Source organism: Mytilus trossulus, chromosome 11, assembly GCF_036588685.1.
Source record: "Mytilus trossulus isolate FHL-02 chromosome 11, PNRI_Mtr1.1.1.hap1, whole genome shotgun sequence".
In the NCBI taxonomy this organism is placed as follows: Eukaryota; Metazoa; Mollusca; class Bivalvia; order Mytilida; family Mytilidae; genus Mytilus; species Mytilus trossulus.
Window position 1 is genome coordinate 44387223 of NC_086383.1, and position 22469 is coordinate 44409691.

Genomic DNA, 22469 nt, shown 5'->3' on the forward strand with positions numbered 1-22469 from the left:
TGTAAATAGAAAAAAAAGATTGAATATTGGGTGTTTAAACATTACAAGAGTTGCTTCTTTTTAGTATCAGTAATGACATACAGATTTTCAGTTTCTTAATAAAACATATTTGCATGGTATATAGTACAGTCAGGGATACTACTTGTACAAGTGTATTTTATTTACTTGAAGAAGTAAAAAAAAATATACACATATAAGTAAATTTGTAGGATACTTATACAAGTGAATTTTATTTACTTGTATAGGTAAAACAAATGGCTTAGTTATGTCCCTTAGGCATTCAGAATTTTCTTACTTGTATAAGTAAAAAAATCATCCTTTCTTCTTTTCTTGAATTCTTAAGATTTCTTTGCTCTAATAGAATTTTAAATTGTGTACCCTTTACAGATGTCTTTACTAATCATTTAAGTGTAATTTCATGGACAATGAAAGTCCCATTTGTATGTTATCTTCTTAACACTGCTCATTTACAAGCCCCAAAGGAGCAATTTTTGAAGGCCTTACGCAAATATACAAGATCTTTGCTCAATCAATTTCTTTGATGAATTAATGAGATGAAACATTGAACTTTAATGAAAAATTTGAGTAAACCTGGGAAAATTTTTTAAAGGCATGATTTTACATCTCAAAACTTGAGGATTTTTGTTGGATTGTAAGAAAAATTTACTTATACAAGTAAATTTTCAGAAAGTTAAGGGGAGATTATTCAAACATTACTTATTTACTTATATGTGTATATTTTTTTTTCACTTCTTTAAGTAAATAAAATACACTTGTACAAGTAGTACCCCTGACTGTAGTAATATTATTCATTATCATATCATCATTTTCTATATATATTTTGTTTTTCTTTGTTGACATACTGTACAGTGGGTTATTTTTGCAGATGTGAATTTTCGTGATTTTCACTGAATAAGGTATACGAAATATTTTGGTGGATTCAAAACTTTGATCAATTTCTTTGCATGAGCACCATTAAATTGGCGATTTTGTTCTATGCGCTAAAAATAAGGGATATTAACAAACAGTGAAAATAACCTCCTATACAGGTAGTATTTCGTTTTATTAAAGATTAAAATTATAACAAAATATTTACTACTGTAACATTATTTTGACATTTTTACCTATAATTTCCTTGTTTGTCCACACATTGTTGTTTATACAATGGAATTTTATAAAACTGTCATTCAAGTAGCTAACTATAAAATCAGGTTTAATCCTCAATTTCTACACAAGGAAAGGCCAGTACCAAGTCAGGAATATGACAGTTGTTATTCACTCATTTAATGTGTTTAAGAGTTTTATTTTGCCATTTGATAAGGGACTGTTCATTTTGATTTTTGCTACAAGATCAGGATTTTTTTTTTTTACTTTACTTACAATTGCAATAGCTTGCTGTATAAAATAACTAAATGTTGGTATACAAAAACAGATCTCACTATAAAGAAATAATCATTAAGAATGAGAAATTTTAGTTTGACTCCTGCATATGTATAGTCCTTTTAAGTCATTTTCTCAAAGCTAAAAGATCATTTCCATCTTTCTTATTTTTTTTGGTGTCATATGAAATTTTTGGGTGTTTATCACAGAGACAACCTAAATATCAATATTCATTGAACTGTGTTGGGATAGTTATAACTTCTTTTTACACAGTAAAAGAACTCACCCATCATTCAGAGAACAAACTTCTTCAATCAGGAAGGCCTTCTCTGTTCGAGATGAATGAGAAACACACTTCTCTACAACATTGCTACAAAACAAATAACTTAAAACTATTAGTTACACTCAATTGAAGGTAAACATTTTAATTGGAATTATATTACCAAAAAATTTCCATCAAATAAAATTTCAAAATTATCAATAGAATAACTAATCGAAGAATTCATATAGAGAAAAATATTCAACAAGTGACTGAACAACACATTAATTGAAGAATGCGTGTAGTGCATGTGTTAATTATCAGTGTTGTTAGGTTACGAGAAGAAAATTTTTTGATATTTGAATTCTTTAACTAGTCATTCTTTTTATTACATTGGCAAATGGCTTTTTTTAATGAAAGTAGAAAACATGGGGATCTATTATCTTTTTCATTCACAATGTGTTATGATCTGACATAATTGACATCTTGACGATGCCTATTGTTGTATGACATCCGAGGAGTGAAATAACCATGAATATTTCACACGGTAAAAGCTGACTTATATATCCTTGTAGTGTAGTTCTTTTAGAAAAATGTGACAAAAACTTTCAACTTGACTATCGTGTAAAATCATACAAGTGTTCAGTAAACAGGAAGTTGTTCAGTGATGAATGTGAAAAGCCATCACACAGTATGGCAGACTTAAAAAACCCTGAAACCAAATTTCAGAAATCCTTTTGTTGTAGTTCCTGAGAAAAATGTGATGAAAAATATTTATGGGACGGACAGACAAAGGTAAAACAGTTTAAAGCGGTTTATTTTAAAGCAGGGGTTTAATTATCGGTTTTTATTTCACTGGGAAACCAATGTAATCATTGCAACCAATGTAATAAACTATTTGATTTGATTATGAAGAATAAATCTTCTGGTTTAAATCTCAATCTCAGATCTGTTTAATATTAAGGTTTGGTCAGCATTCATTAATTTCCCTTTTTTTCATCAATGAGTTAATTACCTTGCAAATTTGTGCTGACTAAGGGGAACAACTTTGCCCCTCATCTCATTAACAATCCTACTTTTATCTTCAGGAGCTCCGTGTTCCAGCACGTGTTGTATGACGTAGTTCCCATACTGGTCTTGTACCAGTCTGTCAGTATATTGATGGAGCTCATCCAGGATAGGTTTGGTCTGTTCTTGAATACAGTGTTCTAAGATCCTCTGGATCACTCTACACCCATATGGATGTGTTGACAAGGCTAGCACCTACATGTAGAAATTATCAAGGATTAACTTCAAGACCAACAAGCTATGCTGGATTGTAACATACTAATTCACAAGAAACAGTAAAGTGTGTCTTTGCTCTTATAACATGTCTACCTTCTTTCAATGTTATAATAAATTAGTAAAAACAAGAATGTGTCCTCAGTACAGGAATGCCCCACTCGCATAATCATTTTTTATGTTCAGTGGACCGTGAAATTGGGGTAAAATCTCTAATTTGGCATTAAAATTAGAAAGATCATATCATAGGCAACATGTGTACTAAGTTTGAAGTCGATTGGACTTCAACTTCATCAAAAACTACCTTGACCAAAAACTTTAACCTGGGGCAGGACAGACGGACGAACGCACAGACCAGAAAACATAATGCCCCTCAACTATCGTAGGTGGGGCATAAAAACAAATTTCAGTGATTTATGATTTAAAATATTCCCTTAATCTAATGACAAATAGGAAATTAAGTTGATAAACTCCAGAACACTGAAGAACGTAAATGCAGGTCTTGTGTACAGTATTTCCAAAGTTGAGTTGGCTGTTTCTTTGTCCCAGGTTTAATCAACAGTGCTGAAACTACACTTGCTCAGACTCTTCTTCGTAGCATTGTTTTGAAATTGAGAAAAAATGTTTATCATAGCTATATATAGGAAATAGATAAGATTGTATTAGACAAAGAAAGGGGTTGATACCAACGACCTGTACTCAAATATTTTGATGTGACATCAAAAGCAGTGGATTTTGAAACAACAAATGAAATACATTTTCCAATTTCTTGGCATAGTTACATCCTGCATTGTGAAAAGGGCGTATAATACCATCATAGTTGAAAGAAATCTGCTTCAGTAAAAATCTGTACATACCTGTCCCTTGAATGCATCAATTATAAACTGTAAATGACCTGGTTTGACACACTCAATACATTTCTGTACAACATGATTACCATTCTGGTCCTTTACACACTTGAGAACATGGCCATCTAACTCCTTCACGATTTCCACTTGTAAGTCTTTAGGTATTGTCTCCAAGGCTTTCTGTATGACACGACAACCATACATTTGAAGGGCCAGTGGTAGAACATGCCCACGTAATCTCTGGGCTAATGTCTGTCTCTGATCATTGTCACCAAACTCAAAGAATTTCTGAATAACATAATTTCCAAACACATCAGTCATAAGGTGATAAGCAGCAGCCAGAATTTCATTAAACACCATTGATTTTTCTTGTGATGTAGCCCTCTCCAGCTTCTGTTGAATAAACCTGTAAAATCAAACCAGATTTCAATACCTAATTCATACATGGTACATCAAACATTAAAGAATTTAAAGAATTGCTGGTTCAAAAACCAACTAATTTGAATGATGAAATATTAAGTGAAAGAGATGGGAAAACTTTTGTCAAACATCTGATCCTACACCTTGCTGTTAAATAGTACCAAATGTTCATGTGGTTAAGAGGTAAGATAAATCTATTTCTCAATCTAAATATATCCAGATATTTTCCATTGTTCTAAAATGGTTAACAAAATTTTCTCCCATTCAGCAAATTTTCCTTTCTATAAAGATTCTATATGAAATTTTTTTCAAGGACCAATACAAAAATTAGAGAATAGATAGTTATCAAAGGTACCAGGATTATAATTTAATATGCCAGACGCGCGTAGATTAAGATTAAAACTTTCTATTATTTTTTAGTAATCAAACCTGATTTATTATCCAACATTTGATGCAGAACTAGGGTCCTAGTGTTCTTTAGAGCATTTTTTACAACATCAAGATGTAAATTGTGTAATGTACATCATGAAACTCTAAGATTGTTACCTTGATCCATGTTGATCTTGTGAGAATTCTACAACATGATTTGTGAGATCTTTAAGTTGAAGATTTGGAATTCTGTTATTTCTGAAATCTTCCAACAACCGACTCCTTCCTGTTACCTCTTTGGACATACTTGCGCTGAAAAATAATAGAACGAAATATATAAACAAAATATAATGTATGCAAAAACTTGGGATGTACATAAATTTCTTCTGAATATACTATTGGTGTTTGGCTGTGGCCTTGACATCTAATCAACATCTTTCATGCAGAGTAAAATCAAGTCTTTTAGAGCACTAAAGGTTAAATATTCAATTCGTTTTTCAGTGAACACAAAATCCTAAATTGCAAGAAGCACTAGAATTATGTATGTCAAAACATGTATAAAGAAAGATAACTCCAATTTTTAATTTAATTTTGCCATGCTGTGTAATTTTCTTTAAAGTATGGTTATGCACATACACATCATTTGTAACATGAATATCTGAATAGTTCATTATTTTAGTCCTTATAGTGTAGATCACTACAAGTCTTCATTGTTGGAAACATTTTACATCCTTGGCTTTTACATATTCCACTTTGAGCGATCCTGATGAAGGAAAATCCAGAAAGCACTGATGCATGAAGTTATTCAAGGTGTTGTTCTGGTTTTTTTTCATCTGTCACCTGAACCGAAACACACATTCAAAAATTGACATTTTATAAACAAATACTTTGTAACCTCAAAGTGAATACACATTAAATATATATACCTTCTATTGGCTATTGTTCTGTTTGGGAAAAGAGAACTTGTGAAAATACCATTCGCAGATCCAATGGATCCATTTCTGTAACGTGTCTCAGCACCAGGGGCAGCGTTATACAGTCTTGGTCCATTAGCCATACCTGGAAACATGAAGATAATGCAACATAATTAAATATTTCTCATTCAATATATTCTGTAAGGTCTGAGTACAGTGTCTTCATTTATAGGAAAAGGTACTACATAAAATAATTTCTAGAAAGCTTGCAATACTCATGATACTAAGCTAGACAATTTGAGGTCAAGTTTTAGAAGACTTTTTTCATTACTTACTTTAAAACTTTTTTTACAGAATATAAAATTATTTGACAGTATAATCAGGCTAACAGTCTGTAATTTGGGATAAAAATTAATGGGATTTTTGGCAATTCAATCATGTATACAAAACATATATAACAGTTATCTATTTTGTTTACCCAAATTGCGTTAATAGTACCATACTTATCATGGATCCACAAACAACATTCACTTACCCAGATCAAGGTTTGATGATGAGCCTGATAGAGAATGGTGGTGGTGTCATACTGTCCTGGTTGGACCAGACCCACGGGACCAGCAGGAGACCCCATACTTGTCATGGACCCACAAACAACATACACTCACCCAGAGCAAGGTTTGATGAGCCCGATAGAGATGGTGGTGGTGTCATGGACTGTCTTGGTTGGACCAGACCCACGGGACCAGCAGGAGACCCCATACTTGTCATGGACCCACAAACAACATACACTCACCCAGAGCAAGGTTTGATGATGAGCCCGATAGAGATGGTGGTGGTGTCATGGACTGTCTTGGTTGGACCAGACCCATGGGACCAGCAGGAGACCCCATACTTGTCATGGACCCACAAACAACATACACTTACCCAGAGCAAGGTTTGATGATGAGCCCGATAGAGATGGTGGTGGTGTCATGGACTGTCTTGGTTGGACCAGACCCATGGGATCAGCAGGAGACCCCATACTTATCATGGACCCACAAACAACATACACTTACCCAGAGCAAGGTTTGATGATGAGCCTGATCGAGATGGTGGTGGTGTCATGGACTGTCTTGGTTGGACCAGACCCATGGGATCAGCAGGAGACCCCATACTTGTCATGGACCCACAAACAACATACACTTACCCAGAGCAAGGTTTGATGATGAGCCTGCTAGAGATGGTGGTGGTGTCATACTGTCCTGGTTGGACCAAACCCATGGGACCAGCTGGAGATCCCATACTTGACATGGACACACAAACAACATTCACTTACCCAGAGCAAGGTTTGATGATGGGCCCGATAGAGATGGTGGTGGTGTCATAGACTGTCCTGGTTGGACCAAACCCATGGGACCAGAAGGAGACCCTATACTTGTCATGGACCCACAAACAACATACACTCACCCAGAGCAAGGTTTGATGATGAGCCCGATAGAGATGGTGGTGGTGTCATAGACTGTCCTGGTTGGACCAGACCTATGGGACCAGCAGGAGACCCTATACTTGTCATGGACCCACAAACAACATACACTTACCCAGAGCAAGGTTTGATGATGAGCCTGATAGAGATGGTGGTGGTGTCATAGACTGTCCTGGTTGGACCAAACCCATGGGACCAGAAGGAGACCCTATACTTGTCATGGACCCACAAACAACATACACTTACCCAGAGAAAGGTTTGATGATGAGCCCGATAGAGATGGTGGTGGTGTCATAGACTGTCCTGGTTGGACCAGACCTATGGGACCAGCAGGAGACCCTATACTTGTCATGGACCCACAAACACAGGGGTTAAAAAATTTTGTTACAGCTAACTAGCCCAGGACTTTTTGGCAGGAGGATTTTACTAGCCCTGTTTCAAGAACTGCTAGCCCATCAAAACCAACCTGCTAGCCCAAGTATCACTTACAAATCACTCAGGGTGTGCTGCATAAGACGCTGGGAATGTGTATCATGTTTTGAAAGGGCATTTGTACACTATAATTTAATAAAATAAATCAAATGAGGTTTATGTTTGATTTTTTAATTATAACAAGGATATAAACAGATATCTCATTTTGGTTTTTTCTTTGTCAGATAATTTCACTAAAGCTTTAAAAATATGCTTTTCGACAGGAGTCACTTTTTTTCTATAAACTAGTTCGTTTTTATCTGTTGTAGTACTTTGCCGAGCCGTTAAATATTTTCTTGCACAGAAAACATGTTCATTTGTTTTATCATGGTAAAAAAGTGGATCAATTCTTATGTTTGATGTCCCCACATACAAGGCGTATTTTTTATTTGCATACTCGAGAAAACACCGACAGTATTCACAGTACATAGTCTCGGGCTTTTCATCCTTAACAACCGACCTTGCCCACGGTAATCTTTCATTCCATGTCGCTATGAACGTTCTTTTTCGCTTGTCCCGATCGTACTTTCTAAAAAAATTTTAGATGTATCAGTCTCATTAGAATCCCCTTCATTTGCCGATTTTCGCTTTGAACTTGAAGTTGATGAAGTTTCTGCGCTTGCCGTAGTAAAATATGTTGATATATTTTGTTGCATTGACATAGTTTCATGCTCCCTGCTTAAACAGTTGTCCGACAAGAGTCTAGACGAATCAATACCTATCAATACATTATACCTCCCCCCCCCCCCCCCCCGGTAACGTTAATTGAAAAACTCGACAGAACCAATGAAAAATATCCCCGTTATAACATATAACGAGAAATCGATATTGAAAGTACAATAACTGCGATCAATACATGATACCGGGCCACCCGGAGTTATTTGTTCTATTTTTAAAACTGTTACTGTGTTATGTTCCGTTATGTTACTGTGCATGAGGTGAGGACCTGTACAAACCAGTTCAAATTCATGGAATCCCGGATGACGTAATTGAATCTGATTGGCTAAGACAGAAAAGTGATGAAGGGATTTTCCACTTTCTATTTTAGACACGCCAAGAATTTTTTGTTACTAGTCCGTTGGGCATACTGGGTTATAAGTTTTGGTTGCCCGAGACGTAAATGTCTAGTCCCGGGCGTCGGGCTAGTGGATTTTTTAACCCCTGAAACAACATACACTTACCCAGAGCAAGGTTTGATGATGAGCCCGATAGAGATGGTGGTGGTGTCATGGACTGTCTTGGTTGGACCAGACCCATGGGATCAGCAGGAGACCCCATACTTGTCATGGACCCACAAACAACATACACTTACCCAGAGCAAGGTTTGATGATGAGCCTGCTAGAGATGGTGGTGGTGTCATACTGTCTTGGTTGGACCAGACCCATGGGACCAGCAGGAGACCCCATACTTGTCATGGACCCACAAACAACATACACTTACCCAGAGCAAGGTTTGATGATGAGCCCGATAGAGATGGTGGTGGTGTCATGGGCTGTCTTGGTTGGACCAGACCCATGGGACCAGCAGGAGACCCCATACTTGTCATGGACCCACAAACAACATACACTTACCCATAGCAAGGTTTGATGATGAGCCCAATAGAGATGGTGGTGGTGTCATGGGCTGTCTTGGTTGGACCAGACCCATGGGACCAGCAGGAGACCCCATACTTGTCATGGACCCACAAACAACATACACTTACCCAGAGCAAGGTTTGATGATGAGCCCGATAGAGATGGTGGTGGTGTCATAGACTGTCTTGGTTGGACCAGACCCATGGGACCAGCAGGAGACCCTATACTTGTCATGGACCCACAAACAACATACACTTACCCAGAGAAAGGTTTGATGATGAGCCCGATAGAGATGGTGGTGGTGTCATAGACTGTCCTGGTTGGACCAGACCTATGGGACCAGCAGGAGACCCTATACTTGTCATGGACCCACAAACACAGGGGTTAAAATTTTTTGTTACAGCTAACTAGCCCAGGACTTTTTGGCAGGAGGATTTTACTAGCCCTGTTTCAAGAACTGCTAGCCCATCAAAACCAACCTGCTAGCCCAAGTATCACTTACAAATCACTCAGGGTGTGCTGCATAAGACGCTGGGAATGTGTATCATGTTTTGAAAGGGCATTTGTACACTATAATTTAATAAAATAAATCAAATGAGGTTTATGTTTGATTTTTTAATTATAACAAGGATATAAACAGATATCTCATTTTGGTTTTTTCTTTGTCAGATAATTTCACTAAAGCTTTAAAAATATGCTTTTCGACAGGAGTCACTTTTTTTCTATAAACTAGTTCGTTTTTATCTGTTGTAGTACTTTGCCGAGCCGTTAAATATTTTCTTGCACAGAAAACATGTTCATTTGTTTTATCATGGTAAAAAAGTGGATCAATTCTTATGTTTGATGTCCCCACATACAAGGCGTATTTTTTATTTGCATACTCGAGAAAACACCGACAGTATTCACAGTACATAGTCTCGGGCTTTTCATCCTTAACAACCGACCTTGCCCACGGTAATCTTTCATTCCATGTCGCTATGAACGTTCTTTTTCGCTTGTCCCGATCGTACTTTCTAAAAAAATTTTAGATGTATCAGTCTCATTAGAATCCCCTTCATTTGCCGATTTTCGCTTTGAACTTGAAGTTGATGAAGTTTCTGCGCTTGCCGTAGTAAAATATGTTGATATATTTTGTTGCATTGACATAGTTTCATGCTCCCTGCTTAAACAGTTGTCCGACAAGAGTCTAGACGAATCAATACCTATCAATACATTATACCTCCCCCCCCCCCCCCCCCCCGGTAACGTTAATTGAAAAACTCGACAGAACCAATGAAAAATATCCCCGTTATAACATATAACGAGAAATCGATATTGAAAGTACAATAACTGCGATCAATACATGATACCGGGCCACCCGGAGTTATTTGTTCTATTTTTAAAACTGTTACTGTGTTATGTTCCGTTATGTTACTGTGCATGAGGTGAGGACCTGTACAAACCAGTTCAAATTCATGGAATCCCGGATGACGTAATTGAATCTGATTGGCTAAGACAGAAAAGTGATGAAGGGATTTTCCACTTTCTATTTTAGACACGCCAAGAATTTTTTGTTACTAGTCCGTCGGGCATACTGGGTTATAAGTTTTGGTTGCCCGAGACGTAAATGTCTAGTCCCGGGCGTCGGGCTAGTGGATTTTTTAACCCCTGTAAACAACATACACTTACCCAGAGCAAGGTTTGATGATGAGACCGATAGAGATGGTGGTGGTGTCATGGACTGTCTTGGTTGGACCAGACCCATGGGATCAGCAGGAGACCCCATACTTGTCATGGACCCACAAACAACATACACTTACCCATAGCAAGGTTTGATGATGAGCCCGATAGAGATGGTCATGGGTGTCATGGACTGTCTTGGTTGGACCAGACCCATGGGACCAGCAGGAGACCCCATACTTGTCATGGACCCACAAACAACATACACTTACCCAGAGCAAGGTTTGATGATGAGCCCGATAGAGATGGTGGTGGTGTCATGGGCTGTCTTGGTTGGACCAGACCCATGGGACCAGCAGGAGACCCCATACTTGTCATGGACCCACAAACAACATACACTTACCCATAGCAAGGTTTGATGATGAGCCCAATAGAGATGGTGGTGGTGTCATGGGCTGTCTTGGTTGGACCAGACCCATGGGACCAGCAGGAGACCCCATACTTGTCATGGACCCACAAACAACATACACTTACCCAGAGCAAGGTTTGATGATGAGCCCGATAGAGATGGTGGTGGTGTCATAGACTGTCTTGGTTGGACCAGACCCATGGGACCAGCAGGAGACCCTATACTTGTCATGGACCCACAAACAACATACACTTACCCATAGCAAGGTTTGATGATGAGCCCGATAGAGATGGTGGTGTTGTCATGGACTGTCTTGGTTGGACCAGACCCATGGGACCAGCAGGAGACCCCATACTTGTCATGGACCCACAAACAACATACACTTACCCAGAGCAAGGTTTGATGATGAGCCCGATAGAGATGGTGGTGGTGTCATAGACTGTCTTGGTTGGACCAGACCCATGGGACCAGCAGGAGACTTCATACTTGACATGGACCCACAAACAACATACACTTACCCAGAGCAAGGTTTGATGATGAGCCTGATAGAGATGGTGGTGGTGTCATAGACTGTCCTGGTTGGACCAGACCCATGGGACCAGCAGGTGACCCCATACTTGTCATGGACCCATAGAACTGGTTCAGCTGTGGTAACTGTTGCCTCTGTTTGTATTCTAACGAGTCTCTCCTTTGACCTACAAACCAAATGTTACCGCTATTGGAATTCAGAAAAATGTTGTTAAAACATGAACATACTAAGAAATAATTTCAGAAAAACAAGAAGTAAAAGTACTATAATTGTTAAATTTTGGAAGTGTTAGTAATATGTTAAAAGGAGAATAAATAAAGAAATTAAAAGAACCTTGTATGTTTTATGATAAGCCATTACTGGGTGTATTATCTTTTAATTTTTTGGCAAATAATTTCTATACTGTAAACTAGTCAAACTGTTTTAAAAATGAAACGAAAAGTTTCAGACTCAATACTTGAATATAAATGTTCAAGTCTTGCATATCTTACTGAAGAACTTTTGGAGAAATACTGTAATTTATAACATACAAGGTCCTTTATAAAATATTTCTGAACTAGAAACTTCGACAAATTCAACACCAATTTTCATATAAATAAATCTACAATGGTATAAAATTCTGCTTTTTCTGCCTTCTTTACAAACGCTGGCTTTCCTAAATGTATCCAACTTTTATTTTCCTTTCACAAAAATAGTTCATTAAATATTTTTTCTGTTGCAAGATAGAATCAACACACATAAAAAACAAATGATTGCATCACAATCTTGTGGTATAGTTGGACACATTTATAAAGCATCTGAACTTGATGAAAACTTATAAAATTTTTAAATCATGACAAAAAATTGTTCACCAACCAGAGCCGATAGTTCCCGGAGAAGGCATGTTGTTAAGGCCTGTGTTGCCATAGTTACTTGGCTGAGGTGTGAACAGACTGGACGTGCCCTGTGTGAAACCAAGACTACTGCTCGGTGTGTAGCCTAAAACAGACGCAGAGTTTTCTTCATTATCAAATTATTCAAAAATATCTTAAGAGAAAATCTCACACAGGCAAACCACCTTAAAGGATTCAGAATAGAATTTGTGTTTTACTTTTAAAGTTCCTCAGAAATTTTGTTAAAAGACCAAATCTTTTTCTTTCAAAATTTTCACATTTATATTGATTTAACGAAAAAGATCCATGATATCTGCTCATCAACGTTAGGAGATTGTATAGGGCCCAGGGGTTTTAATTTTTTTTAAACTTCAATGATCAGTAGCCAATATTTCAGAAGTCTGACAAGAACTAACAAACTGTGTTATCGCATCAGTAAATAAAGACTCCATTTCAATAATACTTTAAACATTATTATGCTTACTAACAATGCCACAAGATTCTTCCAGGCAAACTTGAGCATCCCATGTCATAATGAAAATTATACATGTCAGACAGTTTGTCCAAATTTTATGATATTTAATAAATGCAGTTATTATACAAAATGAAGTTATGCAACTCTCTGCACCAAAATCTTTTCCAACTTCTAGTTCAATGAAAACTATTCAGACATTTTCTTAATGTGTCTAAACAGATTTTTGCAAAATTTAGCTAGTCTGGGGCATTAGACTAGTAGTGGCTAAAGGAACAGGCTGTCATTCCTTAAATGTAAAACTCGTATCGAGAAACTCAAAAGTATTCTAGTCTTTATAATACCCTTTTAACAATGAAGCAACAAAATGATTCTGTTGGAAAAAATCAAAGCCTACAACTAGTATATCTATAATGGTTATGAATGTACTGTTGACTAACATAATGAATTTTAAAACAAACTTTGTAGCAGTTATGAATATTTCGTAATGATGCGATTAAAAAAGAAATAAGCTTAGGTTCTAAGAAATCTAAACTCAATCTGCTATTCTGAATCCTTTATTTAAATGCAGCAAATTTTTTTAACCCTTTTGTGACCTTTTTGAAATCACCCAATGAAAAGAAAGCAGAAAAGTCTGCATGCATATTAAATCTCCAAACAAACTAATACACCAGTATTAAGTAACCCCATCACCAGAAACCTCTCCCTCAAATATTAACAATTCCTGCAGTAACAACATGTAACAAAAGTGTCTCGTTGGTATAAAGCTGCTCTAATTTCAAAGTTCAAGAACAAAATTATCAGAGAAATAGATTGCAAGGCATCAGGAATCCTAAATTTGGTGAATTCATTACTTTTTGAGCTGTAACAATTTTAGTGGATTTTATTGATATAGGCCAAGGTGAACCACAAATTAAAATTGTGAACTATGAATGAATTTTCTATAGGCTTGTATACAGACTATTGTAAAACCATGTGATCAAAGATCAATGAAATTACTATTTTTCTCCATGTAAATTGGTAGCCAGTGAAAAGAAACAAGTCCACAGTATGGTGGATAATAAATGGTTGAGTGAAAGTTTTAAAAGGTTAATTATTTGCATATATATAGCTATTTATAGAACAGATATTTTCTAGCCGCAAAACATTTACCAGGGTAAGGATAATTTGAAATTTGTCAATGTTATTACTATCAGAATATTGTTGATAATACACCATGCTATGTGTTAACTTAGCAGGGAATAATTTATTTCCTGAAATCAAGCTTCAAGCACGCCTGAAGTATGATCTATGTACAAGCTGTTTAAAGAATCACACGTTAAAAACAGCTTGCATAATGAGGTTATAACCATGCCTAAATCTTGCTTCCTAAAATGAAACTGAAATTTAAGATCTAAAATATGCTATCAACTCAAGATTATTTGTATTTGTAATATTTAGCAAGAATAAAATTACTGGAAATATCACACGGCCAGAACACTCACTACTGATAACAAATTTAAAACATCCTGTTTGGAAGGTTTAATTTCAAAATGATTACTCAAATATTTTAATCTTTGCAGATGTTTACTATCAATATTATAATAATTGATGTCTATTGCTAAAAAAAACTGGTCATAAACTTCAATACTAAGTCTTTGAGCTTCATAGTCCAAAGAATTTCTACTATTTGCTATGGATTCTCTTAAAAAAGAATTTATAAAAAGCATTAAGATGCAAGCTCTTCTTGAATTTGAACAGAAATGAAGCAGCATTCATGTGGAAGTTTGAGTTGACAAACATTGGATAAAGCAATGCAGCATACACGCCGGTCTTACCCAAAGAATTTTGTGTTGATGAACTGGAGCTGGAATAGACGACAGGCGGAGTTGTCTGATGTTGTTGTGCTTGGGTGGTCAGAAGTCTCAACGGATTGCTGCCTAATGCAGCACCACCTGAAATCATTAGTAGGTTAAAGTTCAAAGATCATGCAAATCAACAAATAGGTTAAAGATATTTATTCCATTCAAATGTAAACATTGTAAGTCTTGTGATTCAGAGAGATAATACAAATCATGTTTTGAGAATTAGATACTGAACTAGAACAAAAGTATTTAATGAAATAAAGTTGCAAAACAAACCCTGTACATGGCCAGATTCAGTTAGAACTTGTTTAGACTTAAAACAGAAATAGAATCTTCCTAGGTTATGCCAAGGGAAAAGAGGCAGTACTTAAAAAGACCTATCACATTCAAATGGAATAACGTGTGAGAAAATTGAATAAATGTGCAAAAACTTAAAATACCATATCCCCAGGCATTGTATAAACATAAGTTATAATAAGTCATCTGATTTGTGTTTTTATATAGAATACTTCATTAAAAGCGCTTTAGTACCATAATCTGTTATTGTGTACAAATATAACCAACCTACAAGCATTTCATAAACTTCTCTCTGAGGAGTTATCTCCCTTTGTGTGACAGTTTTACATGTAAGGTAACTTTATTTCTATACATAACATTCAAGTTATAGAATACTTGCATTGGAAATCAGAAATGAAATAACCTAATTCCTTTTAAAAATGCCAAAAATTACAAGCAAGTTGAAAATGTCAGCATAAAAGAGAAGCAAAATCTATAGTAACAATACTGTTATATCTTTGTTTTCTTTTTATAACTAATATATGGTCAGTTTCAGTGAAATATATGAAGTCTTTAATGCTCATGTTCAATTTATTTGTTCACTTTCAAATCTTTTTGTTTTAGGTTTTGAAAACATACAATATCTAAATGACATAAGGGATTTTCCAGAATTAATTGTATAGGGGGTTTCAATTAAAATCTGATGAAAAAATTTAAAGAGAATATCTATTTAAAATTCATGCAGGAGGGGTCAATAAAAGTGCCTTCCAACCCATTGAATACTAAATTTTCTTGGATAAATTTCTGTAAAATGTGTTAGTTCCAGTTCTCTTAATAGATCTTGAATCCGATTATGATGTATAATTTTTAATATTTCAATGTACCTTGCTTGAATTTTCAAAGCAACTATTCTGGAGATCCAAAAACCTAGCAACAGAAAAATATTAACATTTTCCATGTACTAAACCCCAATATTAAAACGTGTCCTGATTTCCAATTTTTTTCTGTGGAAGTGAGTTTTATATATCAGAAATGCAAATCTTCAAAACCAAATTTCTTGCAATTTTAACCTGTATTAATTTGACCTTGAAAAATAATTTCCAATGCCATACCAATGTTTGTCAACACTCCCCTAAGGTCCTGGATGGATCACTGGACAATTGGTCTAGTGGTTATTTATTACTTACAAATCTGAATTAAAATTCTACGGATTATCAATAGTTTTTAAACATTTAAATTCTACCTTTCTTACCAGTTTTTTTTATACTGGGATCTCTGTTGAAATGATGCCCTACATTCAATGTATTTATCAATAATACATTTCCTCATAAATTCCTAAAAACGATTACCCATAACCTTTATTGATTAAAGACAAATATAAAACTCTTCTAATTTCAAATGTTCTTGTAACTTGATCCTGCCTGTATTAATTTGACCTTGACTAATAATTTCAAATGCCATACCAATGGTTGTCAACTCATTTTTTTGTACTTACCAATAATACATTTCCTCATAAAATTCCTAAAAGTGATTACCCATAACCTTTTTGATTAAACACAAATATAAACCTGTTTTTACCTTGTTGGTTTCCAGATGCACTGACTAGAACTGGCGCTGGTGGTACTAAACGAACAGGAGTTCCCAGACCACGAGGGTTACCCATCACCAACTGTCCATTCTGATCGTAATAAGCTGGGGCAAGTATCTGGTACTGTGATACTACAAAGTTAGACAAAATATTATTTATACTTTATAATCCATAAATAATTTCAAAGAAACAAACTTCTAATTATTTCGTTGAAACCTGAAATGTGTTCCCTGGCTGTCCAATTAATTATATAATGTTCATAAGAATTCAGAAAAAAGTGATTTTAAATTTATATATACATGATATATACATGTATATATGTATTATGTCTGCATTTTCAAGTACAGACCTTGCTTTTCAGTCTGCTTTCTAGTAAGTGACATTCCACTGTATTATTGCGTCTTATTTGTTAAATACTTATTCTTAGGAAAGTTACGTCCATTTACAGGGATATTTCAATGATTTACCAGAAGTCATATCTTTAAACTCACTAGGAGCATTTGGAGTTAATGGCTGTGATGAATCATTCTGTTGTGACGGGGTCAGCGGTCGTCCTGTTTGGTTTCTCATCATCTGTTGCTGTTGTTGTTGCTGTGATGACATACCCTGCGGTGTTTGTTGCCCTTGTTGTTGAATGAGATTTGCAGGGTAGATCCCCCAGGGTGCCTGCACTCCATAATACTGGGGATGTAATACAGTTGGTCCTGTCAATATGAAACTTGTCAAAAAAGATGTTACGACACACCCCCTGAGTGGAAAATATTGTCCTCTTTTTTTTTATACATAGAACTTGAATGTCCATATTCATTTCATTTTAACAAATTTAGATTCCACAACTTTAATTTGAACAATGTAATGTTCTGAAGACAATTTTTTCCACTTTAGGTAAACAGTAACAACATGGTCTTTACAACACTTGTTAGTTTTCAACTAAATTTAATAGAAGCAAAATATATAAAACTGGAAGATTATAAATAATTACTGGTTAGTTTAAAATGGAGAATGCAAAACTAAAAATCAAAATAAAACTTTCATATAATAATATTTCCATTCAAAAACGGCATATTAAAAAAAATAAAGCTTCCAAGTAGTGTAAAAGTTGAACGTGTTAACAAGTTTCACATTTCTACTACATTTATAAGAGCAATATACAACAATGACAGAAGATTAATAAAATGTAAAAAGGAGAAAAACTTGGAAGCCACTAATGAAATATAGAAAATATTGTACCTGCAAGTGGAATGCCCACGGCGTAAGGATCCTGTGCGCTCAGGACGTAGGGTGTTGGTGTTATGCCATTGGGGGCCAGGCCTACGTAAAGAGCACACACCAAATAAGCCATGCCATCAAATAACATGCACATGTTCACATTTATTTACATTGAAAGACCAGGTTTCTCATTAACATATTTGGAGAAAACATATTCTTTAAGATCAGAATTTACAATTTTGCTTATACAGACTTGGTCCCAAAATTTGCAACTTTGCACTTTTTTTGAAATTTTTTTATCAATTTCTTTCCCACACATATTTCAAATACGTGTATATTTTGATTTTGAATGATTCAGGCAGTATATTAAAACTGCTATAATAAAAACTTAATACATAAACAACTGAATAAATTGATTTGTTCTTAATAGGACAACCAACCAAAATGAGTGGAAAAACAATTAGCCAATTACAATCAGACTAAAGATTTCAGCGATTATTGATATCAATAATAACAGCATTTCAATTCAATAAGTGTGAACATGTCTCAACATCAATTTGTTACAATAAAAAAAAAAAGTTTGCCACAAATTTATCCGTTTTCAATTTGCCAGATATTGCATAAACGAACAAGCATTATTTTTAAATTCCCCATGGCCCCAACCCAACAGGCTCAATGTAAATGTATTTGAAATCATGTAGAAATCCTTAAAATGTCCACTAAATCTGATTCCCCAAAGCAATTGACCTTAAAACTTTCATAAAATTGTATTAAAGGTCCAACTCCCTACAATAAAGCAAATTAAGACACCCCCACTACAAATGTTTCCTCTCCATCTTAATAAATATATACATTGTTTAGAGAAAACTTAAACAGACTTAAAACTTCATGTAGTATTGGGATTAAGTGAATCTTCTAGTCGAAGTAAATATCTGTGATTAAACAAATACGGGAAAGATTTTCTAAAATCATTGCCCTTTTTAATTACTGGGAACAGCTGTGGTAGAAAATGTGTGGAACAAACTTTTTTTTAAGATTATAACTTTTGTATAATAAAAATACACATGCCGATTGTACGTAACACAATATAAATCAAAATAATAATAATAATAATAAAATTACGAAATAAATGGTAAAGCAATTTAAAAAGGTAACAAAAATACATTCACATTTAAACAGTTATTCAATGATTGTCATTAATTGTTCAGTACTGTTAAACTAAGCATGACCAAGTGTAAAAAAAACTTCAATCACAAAAATACTGAACTTAGAGGAAACTCAATTCGGAAAGTCCATAATCACATGGCAAAATCAAATAATAAAACGCATCAAAAACGAATGGACAAGAAGTGCCTAGAACTGTTCAACAAAACATGACCAAATTCAAAACGTATACAGTTTTAGTAAAAAATAACCTATCTTTGTAGGACTTTTTCAGTGTTTTTTTAATATTATATTTACTACAAGATTTTTCAGTATTATTCGTATCCACATTAACTTTGAAAAACTTCATGCCTATCATCAAATTTTTGCATTGTTGAACAGTACTGAACATTCGGAAAATTGCTTGGTTACCAAGCTTTCCTCAATACAAAATTATATCAAAGAAGCCACAGACAAGTAATAATTATTAACACAATTATGTGTGTGTGTTTTATATAATAAATGATAAGACTCGTTCAAGTTGTGTAGTGTGTCATAATATTTTGGATAGTTTTTTTGCTCAAAGATTCACATTATTTTTTTTAAGAATATGGGTTCTTCAATATCATGAACATTCAGAAAAAGAAGTAGCAAATGCTCCTCTATAATAAATCTTTTGAAGTCTTTACACAAACTGTTGATAACAATAGATTGTATTTTTTAATAAACATTTTTCAAACGTCTTTTTTTTTCCAATACCCACCTAGTTGTTGCTGTTGAGTAGCAAGGGCATACTGTTGTTGTGTCAGCACTGCAATGGGCTGTTGTTGTCTTTGTAATAACTGAAAATATACAAATAAACTTATGCCTTGAAAATCTAAATTAGTTGTTCATCTCTACCCATGTAAATCAAAAATTAGTACCCAACAATGAATCATTTGTACTGACAGAAATGCACTTAGCTATGCTCTGTATACATTAGCTGTACACAAATGTATACTTTACTTATTGGTTTCACTTTGTAGAAATGTTACGTAGTTGACACTCCCAGTCATCTACAGACAAGAGGACAAGATTGTGTCAACTAAGATTTTAATGTATGCACCGTATGTCACTTCACAGTGGTGATAAACTGTCAAGTCGGCTTAATTAATGCAATGGCAGTTTTTTAGGCGAATTTAACTTTTCACAACAGTTTAGATAACAACCTTCAATATAGTTTGCAGACACCTGTTAACTACTGTGGATTCATTTATAATTATAGGTTCTAATTTTGGTGGGATTTTAGGGTTTTACAAAAGTTTGCATATAACATGTGTATAAGAAATATTTCCTTCCTTGAACAATTTAATTTGTTTTTCATCTTTTCCAAGAAAATTTGTACCGAACAATGAATCCACAGTATTTCCTTTCACACAAATGTCAAGTGTTGTATCTATGGAGTTATATTTGATTTGGAAATGTTACAAAGTTGACACTCCCAGTCATCTACTTAAGAGGACAAGATTATATCAACTAAGATTTTAATGTATGCACCGTATGTCACTTCACAGTGGTAATTAACTGTCAAGTCGGCTTAATTAATGCAATGACAGTTAGGTTTTAAATTGTCACTAAACAAATTCAGATTAATTTGTTCTATTAAATTATACATCACATAGATTGAACCTTAAAAGACACAATTACTATCATAGAGATATTTCATTGTTAGCCCCTTATACATAAAACAAAAATATGATTATCTGGTAACCAGTAAAGGAAAAATTTAAAGTTCAGGGATGATATTTAGTGTTTGACATATTGGTAGAAGATATTTCCTTGGTGACCAGAAACTGTCTATAACTTAAATTGTAGGACAGACAGACTGACGCACAGACCATAATATCAATATGACATTCTACAATCACAACAGGTCATACCAATTTATATAAGGCAAATCACAACCTTTATTATAGTTTTGAGATATAGCAAGAAGATTACTAGAATGCAGACACCTGTAAACTTCTGTGGATTCATTTATAATTGTAGGTTCTAATTTTTGTGGGATTTCATGGTTTTACAAAAGTTTGCATATAACATCTGTATAAGAAATATTTACTTCCTTCAACAATCCAATTTGTTGTTTATCTTTTCCCACAAAATTGATACTAAAACAATGAATCCACAAGAATGTGTTTTTTATACAAATGTCAAGTGTTGTATGGAGTTACATATGTATATTTGATTTGAAAATGTTACAAAGTTGACACTCCCAGTCATCTACACATAAGAGGACAAGATTGTGTCAACTAAGATTTTAATATATGCACCGTATGTCACTTCACAGTGGTGATTCAACTGTCAAGTCGGCTTAATTAATGCAATGGCAGTTGGGTTTTTTATTGTCACAAAAGAAATTCAGATTTGTTCTATAAAATAATACATCACATAAATCGAACCATTGCAAGTGCTTATTACTTTCATAAAGATTCTTGTAGTGACCGCTCCTTTAAAAGTTCAGGTGATATTTTATTGTTTAACATAATGGGAGAAGATATTTTCTTGTCAAGTAGAAAGTATCTAAAACCAAATCTTTGACTTACATTGGTGGACAGACAGCACTGGCAGACCTATTTGGAAAATCACCGCGATTTTTGTAAAATATTCGGTGTTTTTTGGCCAATCTCCGCGGAACGGATAATAAATAGAGGTTCATCGTAGATTTTCCGTTTTACAGAATATTTTGCGGTTCTCCGGAGATTTTCCGTGTCTCAGGGAATTATCCGTTTGTCCGATAAAACGGGTGTGTATTGAGTCATTGATAGAACCAGTGATGCGTGAGCGACGGTTATTAAAAGGTCGGTTGTATAATCCGTTATGCGTGAGCGACGTTCAATCATTAATTGATCGTTGTATTATCCGTTAAGTGTGAGGGACGGTTGTATTGAGGTACAGATTGTAATATATGTAGAAGTTTACAGAACTATCAATAATCGATTGAGATATACGGAATTTTCAAAAATTTATCACATAATGTTTCTGTAAATTTAGAGAGAAACAGATTATATATTTCTCGGGGTTAAAGGTTTACTTTTATGATTGAAAAATACATGTGTATGTCTGAGGCCGAAGATCATTTAAACTTCATTGGCAAATAGGAATTTTTAAAACGATCTTGATCACCTGCTATTCCATTAATCTTTCAGAATGAAATGCACATTTATACCTCTTGGGGTTGAAGGCATATATTAGCAACATTAACAATATGCTACGATGAGATAATGACAAGTTGCGAATTTTAGTCCGAATGTGTATGTATATGATCATATGGACATACATTCATCTTTATAATAAATCTGTTCATCTGTCATTTGTTTTATTAAATTACTTTTCAATTGTGGTATAAATACAATTTTATCATTGTGTAAGACGATTTGAGAATAATGCTTTCATCGTAAATACTTCAGAAATTATAATTGATTCAAGAACCGTTTATTGGAACAAAAATAA

At 34.6% G+C, this 22469-nt stretch overlaps 1 protein-coding gene across 7 annotated transcripts in view; it reads right to left on the minus strand.

Annotated features, from left to right (window-relative positions):
• LOC134691161 (pumilio homolog 1-like) overlaps positions 1 to 22469 on the minus strand; it is a 52651-nt gene that overhangs the window by 8843 nt on the left and 21339 nt on the right. The window contains exons 9-20 of one of the 7 annotated variants that reach the window (XM_063551456.1): positions 19744 to 19822; positions 17859 to 17939; positions 17120 to 17332; positions 16619 to 16759; positions 14738 to 14854; positions 12432 to 12554; positions 11566 to 11742; positions 5484 to 5616; positions 4735 to 4869; positions 3778 to 4174; positions 2655 to 2902; positions 1667 to 1750 (exon numbers count right to left, since the gene is read on the minus strand). In XM_063551456.1, the coding sequence (XP_063407526.1) occupies positions 1667 to 1750; positions 2655 to 2902; positions 3778 to 4174; positions 4735 to 4869; positions 5484 to 5616; positions 11566 to 11742; positions 12432 to 12554; positions 14738 to 14854; positions 16619 to 16759; positions 17120 to 17332; positions 17859 to 17939; positions 19744 to 19822 (1928 nt within the window). Of the gene's footprint in view, positions 1 to 1666; positions 1751 to 2654; positions 2903 to 3777; positions 4175 to 4734; positions 4870 to 5483; positions 5617 to 11565; positions 11743 to 12431; positions 12555 to 14737; positions 14855 to 16618; positions 16760 to 17095; positions 17333 to 17858; positions 17940 to 19743; positions 19823 to 22469 lie in introns of all 7 variants that reach the window. The other 6 variants (XM_063551455.1, XM_063551457.1, XM_063551461.1 and 3 more) reach the window with 6 other exon arrangements.